This window comes from Schistocerca nitens, chromosome 1 (assembly GCF_023898315.1).
Source record: "Schistocerca nitens isolate TAMUIC-IGC-003100 chromosome 1, iqSchNite1.1, whole genome shotgun sequence".
Lineage (NCBI taxonomy): Eukaryota > Metazoa > Arthropoda > Insecta > Orthoptera > Acrididae > Schistocerca > Schistocerca nitens.
Window position 1 is genome coordinate 170,768,899 of NC_064614.1, and position 12,350 is coordinate 170,781,248.

The following is a 12,350-nucleotide window of genomic DNA, read 5'->3' on the forward strand; positions in this document are numbered from 1 at the left end:
CCCCAATCCTATTCAGTACCTCCTCATTAGTTATGTGATCTACCCATCTAATCTTCAGCATTCTTCTGTAGCACTACATTTCGAAAGCTTCTATTCTCTTCTTGTCCAAACTATTTACCGTCCATGTTTCACTTCCATACATGGCTACACTCCATACAAATACTTTCAGAAACAACTTCCTGACACTTAACTCTATACTCGATGTTAACAAATTTCTATTCTTCAGAAACGCTTTCCTTGCCATTGCCAGTCTACATTTCATATCATCTCTACTTCGACCATCATCAGTTATTTTACTCCCTAAATAGCAAAACTCCTTTACTATTTTAAGTGTCTCATTTCCTAATCTAATCCCCTCAGCATCACCCGATTTAATTTGACAACATTCCATTATCCTCGTTTTGCTTTTGTTGATGTTCATCTTATATTCTCCTTTCAAGACACTGTCCATTCCGTTCAACTGCTCTTCCAAGTCCTTTGCCGTCTCTGACAGAATTACAATGTCATCGGCAAACCTCAAAGTTTTTACTTCTTCTCCATGAATTTTAATACCTACTCCAAATTTTTCTTTTGTTTCCTTTACTGCTTGCTCAATATACAGATTGAATAACATCGGGGAGAGGCTACAACCCTGTCTCACTCCTTTCCCAACCACTGCTTCCCTTTCATGCCCCTCGACTCTTATAACTGCCATCTGGTTTCTGTACAAATTGAAAATAGCCTTTCGCTCCCTGTATTTTACCCCTACCACCTTTAGAATTTGAAAGAGAGTATTCCAGTTAACATTGTCAAAAGCTTTCTGTAAGTCTACAAATGCTAGAAACGTACGTTTGCCTTTTCTTAATCTTTCTTCTAAGATAAGTCGTAAGGTTAGTATTGCCTCATGTGTTCCAACATTTCTACGGAATCCAAACTGATCTTCCCCGAGGTCTGCTTCTACCAGTTTTTCCATTCGTCTGTAAAGAATTCGCAGTAGTATTTTGCAGCTGTGCCTTATTAAACTGATAGTTCGGTAATTTTCACATCTGTCAACACCTGCTTGGGATTGGAATTATTATATTCTTCTTGAAGTCTGTGGGTATTTCGCCTGTCTCATACATCTTGCTCACCAGATGGTAGAGTTTTGTCATGACTGGCTCTCCCAAGGCCATCAGTAGTTCTAATGGAATGTTGCCTACTCCCGGGGCCTTGTTTCGACTCAGGTCTTTCAGTGCTCTGTCAAACTCTTCACGCAGTATCTTATCTCCCATTTCATCTTCATCTACATCCTCTTCCATTTCCATAATATTGTCCTCAAGTACATCGCCCTTGTATAAACCCTCTATATACTCCTTCCACCTTTCTGCCTTCCCTTCTTTGCTTAGAACTGGGTTGCCATCTGAGCTCTTGATATTCATACAAGTGGTTCTCTTCTCTCCAAAGGTCTCTTTAATTTTCCTGTAGGCAGTATCTATCTTACCCCTAGTGAGACAAGCCTCTACATCCTTACATTTGTCCTCTAGCCATCCCTGCTTAGCCATTTTGCACTTCCTGTCAATCTCATTTTTGAGACGTTTGTATTCCTTTTTGCCTGCTTCATTTACTACATTTTTATATTTTCTCCTTTCATCAATTAAATTAAATATTTCTTCTGTTACCCAAGGATTTCTATTAGCCCTCGTCTTTTTACCTACTTGATCCTCTGCTGCCTTCACTACTACATCCCTCAGAGCTACCCATTCTTCTTCTACTGTATTTCTTTCCCCCATTCCTGTCAGTTGTTCCCTTATGCTCTCCCTGAAACTCTCTACAACCTCTGGTTCTTTCAGTTTATCCAGGTCCCATCTCCTTAAATTCCCACCTTTTTGCAGTTTCTTCAGTTTCAATCTGCAGTTCATAACCAATAGATTGTGGTCAGAATCCACATCTGCCCCTGGAAATGTCTTACAATTTAAAACCTGGTTCCTAAATCTCTGTCTTACCATTATATAATCTATCTGATACCTTTTAGTATCTCCAGGATTCCTCCAGGTATACAACCTTCTTTTATGATTCTTGAACCAAGTGTTAGCTATGATTAAGTTATGCTCTGTGCAAAATTCTACAAGGCGGCTTCCTCTTTCATTTCTTCCCCCCAATCCATATTCACCTACTATGTTTCCTTCTCTCCCTTTTCCTACTGACGAATTCCAGTCACCCATGACTATTAAATTTTCGTCTCCCTTCACTACCTGAATAATTTCTTTTATCTCGTCATACATTTCATCTATTTCTTCATCATCTGCAGAGCTAGTTGGCATATAAACTTGTACTACAGTAGTAGGCATGGGCTTTGTATCTATCTTGGCCACAATAATGCATTCACTATGCTGTTTGTAGTAGCTAACCCGCACTCCTATTTTTTTATTCATTATTAAACCTACTCCTGCATTACCCCTATTTGATTTTGTATTTATAACCCTGTAATCACCTGACCAAAAGTCTTGTTCCTCCTGCCACCGAACTTCACTAATTCCCACTATATCTAACTTTAACCTATCCATTTCCCTTTTTAAATTTTCTAACCTACCTGCCCGATTAAGGGATCTGACATTCCACGCTCCGATCCGTAGAATGCCAGTTTTCTTTCTCCTGATAACGACGTCCTCTAGAGTAGTCCCCGCCCGGAGATCCGAATGGGGGACTATTTTACCTCCGGAATATTTTACCCAAGAGGACGCCATCATCATTTAATCATACAGTAAAGCTGCATGTCCTCGGGAAAAATCACGGCTGTAGTTTCCCCTTGCTTTCAGCCGTTCCCAGTACCAGCACAGCAAGGCCGTTTTGGTTAATGTTACAAGGCCAGATCAGTCAATCATCCAGACTGTTGCCCCTGCAACTACTGAAAAGGCTGCTGCCGCTCTTCAGGAACCACATGTTTGTCTGGCCTCTCAACAGATAACCCTCCGTTGTGGTTGCACCTACGGTACGGCCATCTGTATCGCTGAGGCACGCAAGCCTCCCCACCAACGGCAAGGTCCATGGTTCATGGGGGAAGCTGGTTTCTGTACAAATTGTAAATAGCCTTTCGCTCCCTGTATTTTACCCCTGCCACCTTTAGAATTTGAAAGAGAGTATTCCAGTCAACATTGTCAAAAGCTTTCTCTAAGTCTACAAATGCTAGAAACGTAGGTTTGCCTTTCCTTAATCTTTCTTCTAAGATAAGTCGTAAGGTCAGTATTGCCTCACATGTTCCAGTATTTCTACGGAATCCAAACTGATCTTCCCCGAGGTCGGCTTCTACTAGTTTTTCCATTCGTCTGTAAAGAATTCGTGTTAGTATTTTGCAGCTGTGGCTTATTAAACTGATTGTTCGGTAATTCTCACATCTGTCAACACATGCTTTCTTTGGGATTGGAATTATTATATTCTTCTTGAAGTCTGAGCGTATTTCGCCTGTTTCATACATCTTGCTCACCAGATGGTAGAGTTTTGCCAGGACTGGCTCTCCCAAGGCCGTCAGTAGTTCCAATGGAATGTTGTCTACTCCGGGGGCCTTGTTTCGACTCAGGTCTTTCAGTGCTCTGTCAAACTCTTCACGCAGTATCGTATCTCCCATTTCATCTTCATCTACATCCTCTTCCATTTCCATAATACTGTCCTCAAGTACATCACCCTTGTATAGACCCTCTATATACTCCTTCCACCTTTCTGCCTTCGCTTCTTTGCTGAGAACTGGGTTGCCATCTGAGCTCTTGATATTCATACAAGTGGTTCTCTTCTCTTCAAAGGCCTCTTTAATTTTCCTGTAGGCAGTATCTATCTTACCCCTAGTGAGACAAGCCTCTACATCCTTACATTTGTCCTCTAGCCATCCCTGCTTAGCCATTTTGCACTTCCTGTCGATCTCATTTTTGAGACGTTTGTATTCCTTTTTGCCTGCTTCATTTACTGCATTTTTATATTTTCTCCTTTCATCAATTAAATTCAATATTTCTTCTGTTACCCAAGGATTTCTACTAGCCCTCGTCTTTTTACCTACTTGATCCTCTGCTGCCTTCACTACTTCATCCCTCAAAACTACCCATTCTTCTTCTACTGTATTTCTTTCCCCCATTCCTGTCAATTGTTCCCTTATGCTCTCCCTGAAACTCTGTACAACCTGCATAATATCTTGTAGGGCCCCTGTGAGCATGTAGAAGTGCTGCAGCACGACGTGGCATGAACTGAATTAATGTCTGAAGTAGTCCTGGAGGGAATTGATACCATGAATCCTGCAGGGCCATCCATAAATCCTCAAGAGTACAAGGGGGTGGAGATTCTTCTGAACAACACGTTGCAAGACATCCCAGATATGCTCAATAATGTTTGTGTCTGGGGAGTTTGTTGGCTAGCAGAAGTGTTTAAACTCACAAGAGTTTCCTAGAGCCATTCTGTAGCAATTCTGGTCGTGTGAGGTGTTGCATTGTCCTTCTGGAATTGCCCAAGTCCATCGGAATGCACAATGGACATGAATGGATGCAGGTATCAGATAGGATGCTTATGTACGCATCACCTGCCAGATTCGTATCTAGACGTATCAGGGGTCCCATATCACTCCAACGCACATGTCCCGCACCATTAACGAGTCTCCACCACCTTCCACGCGATAAAATTTGGAACAAGACTTGTCTGACTAGGCAACATGTTTCCAGTCATCAGCAGTCCAATGTTGGTGTTGACATGCCCAGGCGAGACATAAAGCATTTTGTCGTGCAGTCATCAAGGGTACACGAGTGGGCCTTCGGCTCCAAAAGCCCATATTGATGATGTTTCGTTGAATGGTTCGTACGCTGACACTTGTTGATGGCGCATGTTGAACGATTCTCTTCGGTCGTCGTTGGTCCCGTTCTTGCAGGATCTTTTTCTGGCCGCAACAATGTCAGTGATTTGATGTTTTACTGGATTCCTGATATTCACAGTACACTCATGAAATGCTTGTATGGAAAATCCCCACTTCATTGCTATCTCTGGGAATCCTGTGTCCCATCGCTCATGCGCCAACTATAACACCGCATTCAAACTCACTTAAATCTTGATAACCTGCTACTGTAGCAGCAGTAACTGATATAACAACTGCGCCAGACACTTGTTATCTTATATAGGCATTGCCGACCACACTGTCATATTCTACCTGTTTACATATCTCTGTATTTGAATACACATGACTATGCCAGTTTCTTTCGTGCTTCAGTATATATTATGTGGAATTCAAGCAACATTATTACAGGATGATGATGATAAGTGTTGTTTACATGTGTGGGGGAAGAAATATGTAATAACATTACCGCACAGTTAGTTTTGTGGTACGCATGTCATGGAATTGGTTCAGAGATATGCAAAATGTCTATTAACTTATGAGATGGATATTTTGAAAACCAGTACCAATAAGTGATTTGTACCAAAAATGTTTTTATCTGACTGTTTTTGTAAAAACTAATTATATTTCACTTTCATTCTCTATGAGCCTTGTACTTCTTGAAGGTGTGTAAAGCTCAAAACTTACAACCCACATTTAATATTCAGTATTGCTATCAACTAGTGTTTGTGTATTAGGTAAGTAGTCTACTTCCACAGGTTTATATTTCATTTTTATATGATAATAAAGTATAAATCAATCTACATCTCAGTTTATTTATTTCTCCAATTTATACATGCCATAGTTAGCCAATTATTCTACTGCTTTACAATTACCAGTTTTAACACAGTTTGTTGAACAACACTAATTAAAATGTTAGCAAGCACATGAACTATACATTCGCATATAGAGCAGGACTGGCTACTTTTTCTTTGTTGTTTCTGGTGTTATTGAGAAGCAAAAATTTTGAGTACTTATTTCATACTTCATCGAATTTTTTTCCTTTCTTTGGTACCATCAATTAAAGTAGCTGCATTGTATAATTATTACATTTTGTCAGCTATGCTTTTTCTGATTGGATACAAAAGCAGCCATATCCCTAACATTTTAACAGTGATATTTTTTTGCAGTCAAAGAAATAATTGTATGATTATGAGATGCAAAAATAAGTAGGAAAAACTTCTCAAAAATATTTTGCAAGTTTACATTTATGTTTTGCTGTGTATGGCATTTAAAAAATACTTCAGTGCCTGTTAAAAGTTATAAAATTCACAATATGTGGGTTATTGAGACAAAAAATGCGGAACTTGATGGGGGAAAGAAAGTGGTGTAGCATTATATTACATTTCACTCCTCTCTAAATATGTTAAAGGTCAAAACTAATGCACCTTTATTCAATCTGATCATGGTGTAATTCTGTATACCTTGGGCTCAAGTTCAAAAAATACTTTATTTCTGAGGAAATTCTTACATGAGTGTATAATGTCAATTCTGTTTGCACTAATATGAAAAGTAAAAGGATTAATTCAATGAGTAAAGTATCAAAATTCCAGTCCAAATTACTACTACTTCTTTAGGAATGACATAAGCTTTTCTTGTTCAGGAGCGTAACACAGGCCTTGTAAGAACACTACTGACAAGAACATTAATGCAAGAGCTATGAAAGAATGATGCAGAAAATGAAGTGCGTCTATCCCCCGAAGCGTGAAGCAGCTGCCGGGTGTCCCTCTTAAACTGCAATAGAAGAAAACGATTTTAGTAACAAATAGTAGTATAACTGGAAACTGGAATTAATTCCTGAATTTTACAGTTCAAAGAACTTTAAATTGCTGTATTACAAACATGTAAAAATATATGTACAATATTACGGTGAGAAGATATCAAACTAGCACAGAGATGGCACTGATATCAATGAAATATTGTTTTAGTTGTGTCAGTACATGTTAGGCAATAAATTAAGTTGGCATTGTGTCACAGGAGAAATTAATGATTTCATTTTATTTCATTTTATTTTATGAAGAACAAAGTCTACATCTTGTTCTTATTTAATTGTTAGCACCGATTTCTGCCGAATCATGTTCTACATCCTTTTTTTTATTTAACTTTTATCACCGATTTCTGTCAAATCGTGTTATCTTCAAATCTAAAAAGAGGATGGCTGCTACCACTGGTGTTATCAGGTGGTGTCCTTGTAATCTGTGACCACACATCTAGTCTACTCTAGTCTTTGGTCTAGAAATATAATTAAGTTCCATGCTGGTCACACTGGAAAGTGAGAAGCCAGCTACCTTGGACGCAAAGGGAATCTCCCCCTGGATAACGGGTTCTGGCAAAATAGCAAGTAAGAGAAATGTAGTACTGCATCCTTGGGAAGCAGGGAGGCCAGACATCCTCACGCTCAGGGGTAAGTACTCTGGGAATGCTCGACACAGCAGATTTAACTTATTCTCGCATATATTTGTCACCATACCTGTGTGACAGCTGGGGTAGTTATGGAACCATAGCAGCTCTGGGAACTGTGAGGCTATTTCTCAGACACAGGACGGATGTGTGTCGGCAACTGCCAAGTGTTACTTTCCTGTTAACAGTGATAGCTGTGGTTCTGGACCACAGTTATACTGGGAAATTCATCTGGGAGGAGCATGCAAAGCACTGGGATAGGAGGGAAGAGTGTAACTATGACAACCAATCAAAAGAGGGAAGAGGACAAAAATATATGTTGTGGTACAAGAGCTGTGAAGGCAATGAGGGAAGTTGGTTTTGAGCTGGAGTCAGGACCGTAGATGTACATCGGCAATGCGGATTGTAGCTCAATGAGTTGGAATTAGCCAGAAGGAAACAGGTGACAGTTCCGCCTGGGCTGCTGGAGAGCAGAGAGACCCCAGTGCTCACTGTCGAAGGTACAGTATTGAAGGAAACTTTGTATAGTTTATTTAAGCATGGAAGCCAGTAACACTATTTGCTAAAAGACTGGAGGACATGCAGTAGTTCTGTTTTACCAGCTGTCTGGAAGGGCTGGGAATGTCTAAGGGTATTACTGAGGCTAGCTTAGCCCCTACTTGTCCAAGTATAAACAAGACAAAATATTGTGAGTTTTCATGCTTTCCCAGTGGATCAGTTGCAAATACACTTCTCAGGTTTGCCGCCAAATGTTACTGTGTAAATCACACAATAGTTCGTCGATACAACCGCTTGACATCTTCAGGTGGCAGTAGTTGCTGCTGCCACTGCTGCAAGGCGTCTTGCAGCAATGGCAGCAGCAACTATTACCACCTGAAGATGTCGAGCAGTTGCATTGATGAAATATTGTGTGATTTACACAATACGATCCAGCACAAAACCTGAGAAGTGTATTTGCAAGATAAAATGTTTATTAACACTTTGGAGACGAGCAATGTATCCCCTATGTTGCATGAATTTACTCCAAAAGTTGAGCAACACAGGACCTACATCAGCCATTTCTCAGCTTTGTAAATGTATTCCAACATTTGTTTTATGTCTGTGTAGAGGTATTCTACTATGTTTACACTACCATGAAAAAATACAGTTGTCAGCACCTGCCCCTCATTTTGGCGAGAAAGGAAAGTTACTTGTTTCGTGGCATGCCGATTCATCTTGTTGCCACACACAGCGATTCACAAGATCACAAGCAGAGCATAATGCCTCAATTGTTGCTTCCGTTGTCGGCTTCACACATTGTCTTCAAGGCGGCCGTACATGATGATGAGATAGAGTTTTTGTTGAACAATAGTGGTTCAGAGCTCGATGGACAAATTTCTGGTTTTGAAGGCAGTAATGGTAAGCTATGTGTTTCACTATATTCTTTCTGTAACTGTATGTACTGTCAGTTGAACTCAACAAAGCTAATTATTTATGTTTTAGAAGATGAAGGAATTTCTGATGATGAAGAGTCAGTGAGCCCTCAAGATGAAACTGCTGATGTTGATGCTGTATCAGGGTTCTACAGCTACATTATTTTCATCTACATGAATACTCTATAAATGGCAAAAGGTTCGTCAAACCACCTTTAAAATAATTCTCTAATATTCCAACCCTGAACAGTGCACAGAAAAATCAAACACCTATATCTTTCCGTAGGAGCTCTGATTCCTCTTATTTTATTATGATGATCATTTGTCCCTGTGTAGGTCGGCGTTAACAAAATATTTTCGCATTTGGAGGAGATAGCTGACGATTGAAATTTCATGAGAAGATTCCACCGCAATGAAAAATGCCTTTGTTCAATGATGTCCACCCCAAATCTTGTATCATGTCGGTGACACTCTCCCCTACCTCTCTATAATACAAAACGTTCTGTTCTTCTTTGAACTTTCTCGATATACTCTATTAATCCTATCTGGTAAGTATCCCACACTGTGCAGCAGTACTCCAAAAGAGGACAAACAAGCCTAGTGTAGGCACTGTCTTTAGTAGATGTGTTGCATCATCTAAGAGTTCTGCCAATAAAACACAGTCTTTGGTTTCGCCTTCCCCACAACATTTCCTATGTGTTTTTTCCAATTTAAGTTGTTTGCAATTCTAATTCCTAGGTATTTAGTTGAATTTACGGCCATAGATGTGACTGATTTATCATGTAACCAAAGTTCAATGGATTACTTTTAGCACTCTTGAGGATGACCTCACACTTTTCATTATTTAGGATCAATTGCAAATTTTTGCACTGTACTGGTATCTTCTCTAAATCATTTTGCAATTTGTATTCACCTTATAATGATTTTAATATGTGATAAACGACAGCTCATCTGCAAACAACCTAAGACAGCTGCTCAGATTGTCTCCTAAGTTGTTTAAGGTACAGCAGAGGGCCTATAACATTACCTTGGGGACCTCAATGACTTTCCATCAGTTACTACAAACTGTGACCCCTCTAACAGGAAATCACGAATCCAGTCACAAAACTGAAATGATGTTCCATAAACATGCAATTTGACTACTAAACGCTTGGGAGGTGCAGTGTCAAAAGCCATCTGGAAATCTAGAAATATGTAATCAATTTGAAATCCCTTGGCAATAGCACTCAACACTTTGTATGAGTAAAGAGCTAGTTATGTTTCACAAGAATGATGTTTTCTAGGTCCCTCTGTCTCAACCTATCAATCTGCCTCTTTCAACTGGGCAGTGGACAGATGATGACACTATCATTCTGCAGCTTCCAGTTTTTGAAGAACTGCATGCAATTCAAATTCAAATTGACAAAAACTTTTCTGTGTTTAATTTTTTCGCCTACTTCTTTGGTGAAGAACTGTTGGAGATGATAAATGAGAGACAAACCACTAAGCTAGAACCACTATTGACAAGCTAACTGCAACAGGGAACCTGACACCATACTCAATTTGGCATTAGTGGAGTACTATGAAACTTAGTCAACTGTATAAGTTTTTTGGTGCGATTTTACATACACCATGTGACAAAAAGTATATGGACACCCCCAAAAACTTACATTTTTCATATTAGGTGCATTGTGCTGCTACCTACTGCCAGGTACTCCATATTAGCAACCTCAGTAGTCATTAGACATTGTGAGAGAGCAGAATGGGGCGCTGAGAGAGCAGAATGGGGCGCTCCGCAGAACTCAACCGACTTCGAACGTGGTCAGGTGATTGGGTGTCACTTGTGTCATAAGTCTGTACGTGAGATTTCCACACTCCTAAACATCCCTAGGTCCACTGTTTCTGATGTGATAGTGAAGTGGGAACTTGAAGGGACACATACAGCACAAAAGCGCACAGGCCGACCACGTCTGTTGACTGACAGAGACCGCCAACAGTTGAAGAGGGTTGTAATGTGTAATAAGCAGACATCTATCCAGACCATCACACAGGAAATCCAAACTGCATCAGGATCCACTGCAAGTAGTATGACAGTTAGGCGGGGGTGGGAAAACTTGGATTTCACAAACGAGCGGCTGCTCATAAGCCACACATCACGCCGGTAAATGCCAAATGACGCCTCGCTTGGTGTAAGGAACATAAACATTGGATGATTGAACAATGGAAAAACGTTATATGGAGTGACGAATCACGGTACACAATGTGGTGATCCGATGGCAGGGTGTGGGTATGGCAAATGACCAGTGAATGTCATCTGCCAGCATGTGTAGTGCCAACAGTAAAATTCGGAGGCGGTGGTGTTATGGTGTGGTCGTGTTTTTCAATGGAGGGGTCTTGCACCCCTTGTTGTTTTGCGTGGCACTATCACAGCACAGGCCTTCATTGATGTTTTAAGCACCTTCTTGCTTCCCTTGTTGAAGAGCAATTCAGAGATGGCAATTGCATCCTTCAACACAATCAAGTACCTGTTCATAATGCACTGCCTGTGGCAGAGTAGTTACACGATGACAACATCCCTGTAATGGACTGGCCTGCACAGAGTCCTGTCATGAATCCTATAGAATACCTTTGGGATGTTCTGGAACGCCGACTTCGTGCCAGGCCTCACTGACCGACATCGATACCTCTCCTCAGTGTAGCACTCCATGAAGAACAAGCTGCCATTGCACAAGAAATCTTCTAGGACCTGGCTGAATGTAGGCCTGTGAGAGTGGAAGCTGTCATCAAGGCTAAGGGTGGGCCAACACCATATTGAATTCCAGTATTACCAATGGAGGGCACCACAAACTTGTAAGCCATTTTCATCCTGATGTCCAGATGCTTTTGATCACATAGTGGATGTACCCTGCTACAAAACTGAAGTTAACAAACCATAGGTCTACGAATCCCATATTACAGACCTACTTTGCAGGAAAGATTTTATCAAGAGATCATTTTCTATAAGTTCTGCAAATGCTACATCACGTAGATAATGGAATGTTTATTTCAAAGGTCAAGAAGGGCACAATACTGTTCATATGGTGAGACCCATGTTTGATATATATGTGGCAAAAAGTGAATGAGCATACAAACCAGGAGAAAAGCTCACTATAAATAAAGGAATTTGCTCTTTTTGCAGATTTAGTTTCAGGGTCTGCTTGAAAAATAAGCCTAACAAGTATGGCATAATTTTTTATGTTAAGTGAAAGTTGATGCATTTTGAATTGTGAAATGTGTTATGGTAGTCAGGTAAATGCTAATGATGGCATTTTGCATGTAGTAAACAGACTGTGTGAAAGTTACTACGGTAAAGGCCATGGATTGATTTTACACTAGCCCTGATCTACTCGATCATTTGTGGAAAAACAAAACTAAGGCAGTGGGTACAACAGTGAAAAAAGGACTAGCTAAAGACCTAATAGCCCAGAGACGGGGAGGGGAGGGGGGGGGGCGACTTCTGTTTTGTAGACGAGACCATATGCTGTTTGGAAGATGGAAAGACAGTAGGTATGTATTTATTTTGAAAACAAAACACAAAATGACAGCATCTAATGTCAGTGTTAGAACGAATTTAGGAATTACCGAGAAAATGAAACCTGGTTGTATTTTGGAGTACAATAAAAACACAGTTGGTGTGGACCACAGTGACCAGCTAATGGCTA

The 12,350-nt window shown here is 40.3% G+C and overlaps 1 protein-coding gene across 2 annotated transcripts in view; it reads right to left on the bottom strand.

The window, feature by feature from the left end:
- Positions 1-5,620: 5,620 nt before the first annotated feature.
- LOC126244620 (uncharacterized) overlaps positions 5,621-12,350 on the bottom strand; it is a 124,023-nt gene continuing 117,293 nt past the window's right edge. For both annotated transcript variants that reach the window (XR_007545377.1, XM_049948254.1), the window contains one exon: positions 5,621-6,592. Coding sequence is in view for 1 of the 2 variants with exons in the window: in XM_049948254.1 (XP_049804211.1) it covers positions 6,588-6,592 (5 nt within the window). In the remaining variant the exon portion in view is untranslated. The remainder of the gene's footprint in view (positions 6,593-12,350) is intronic.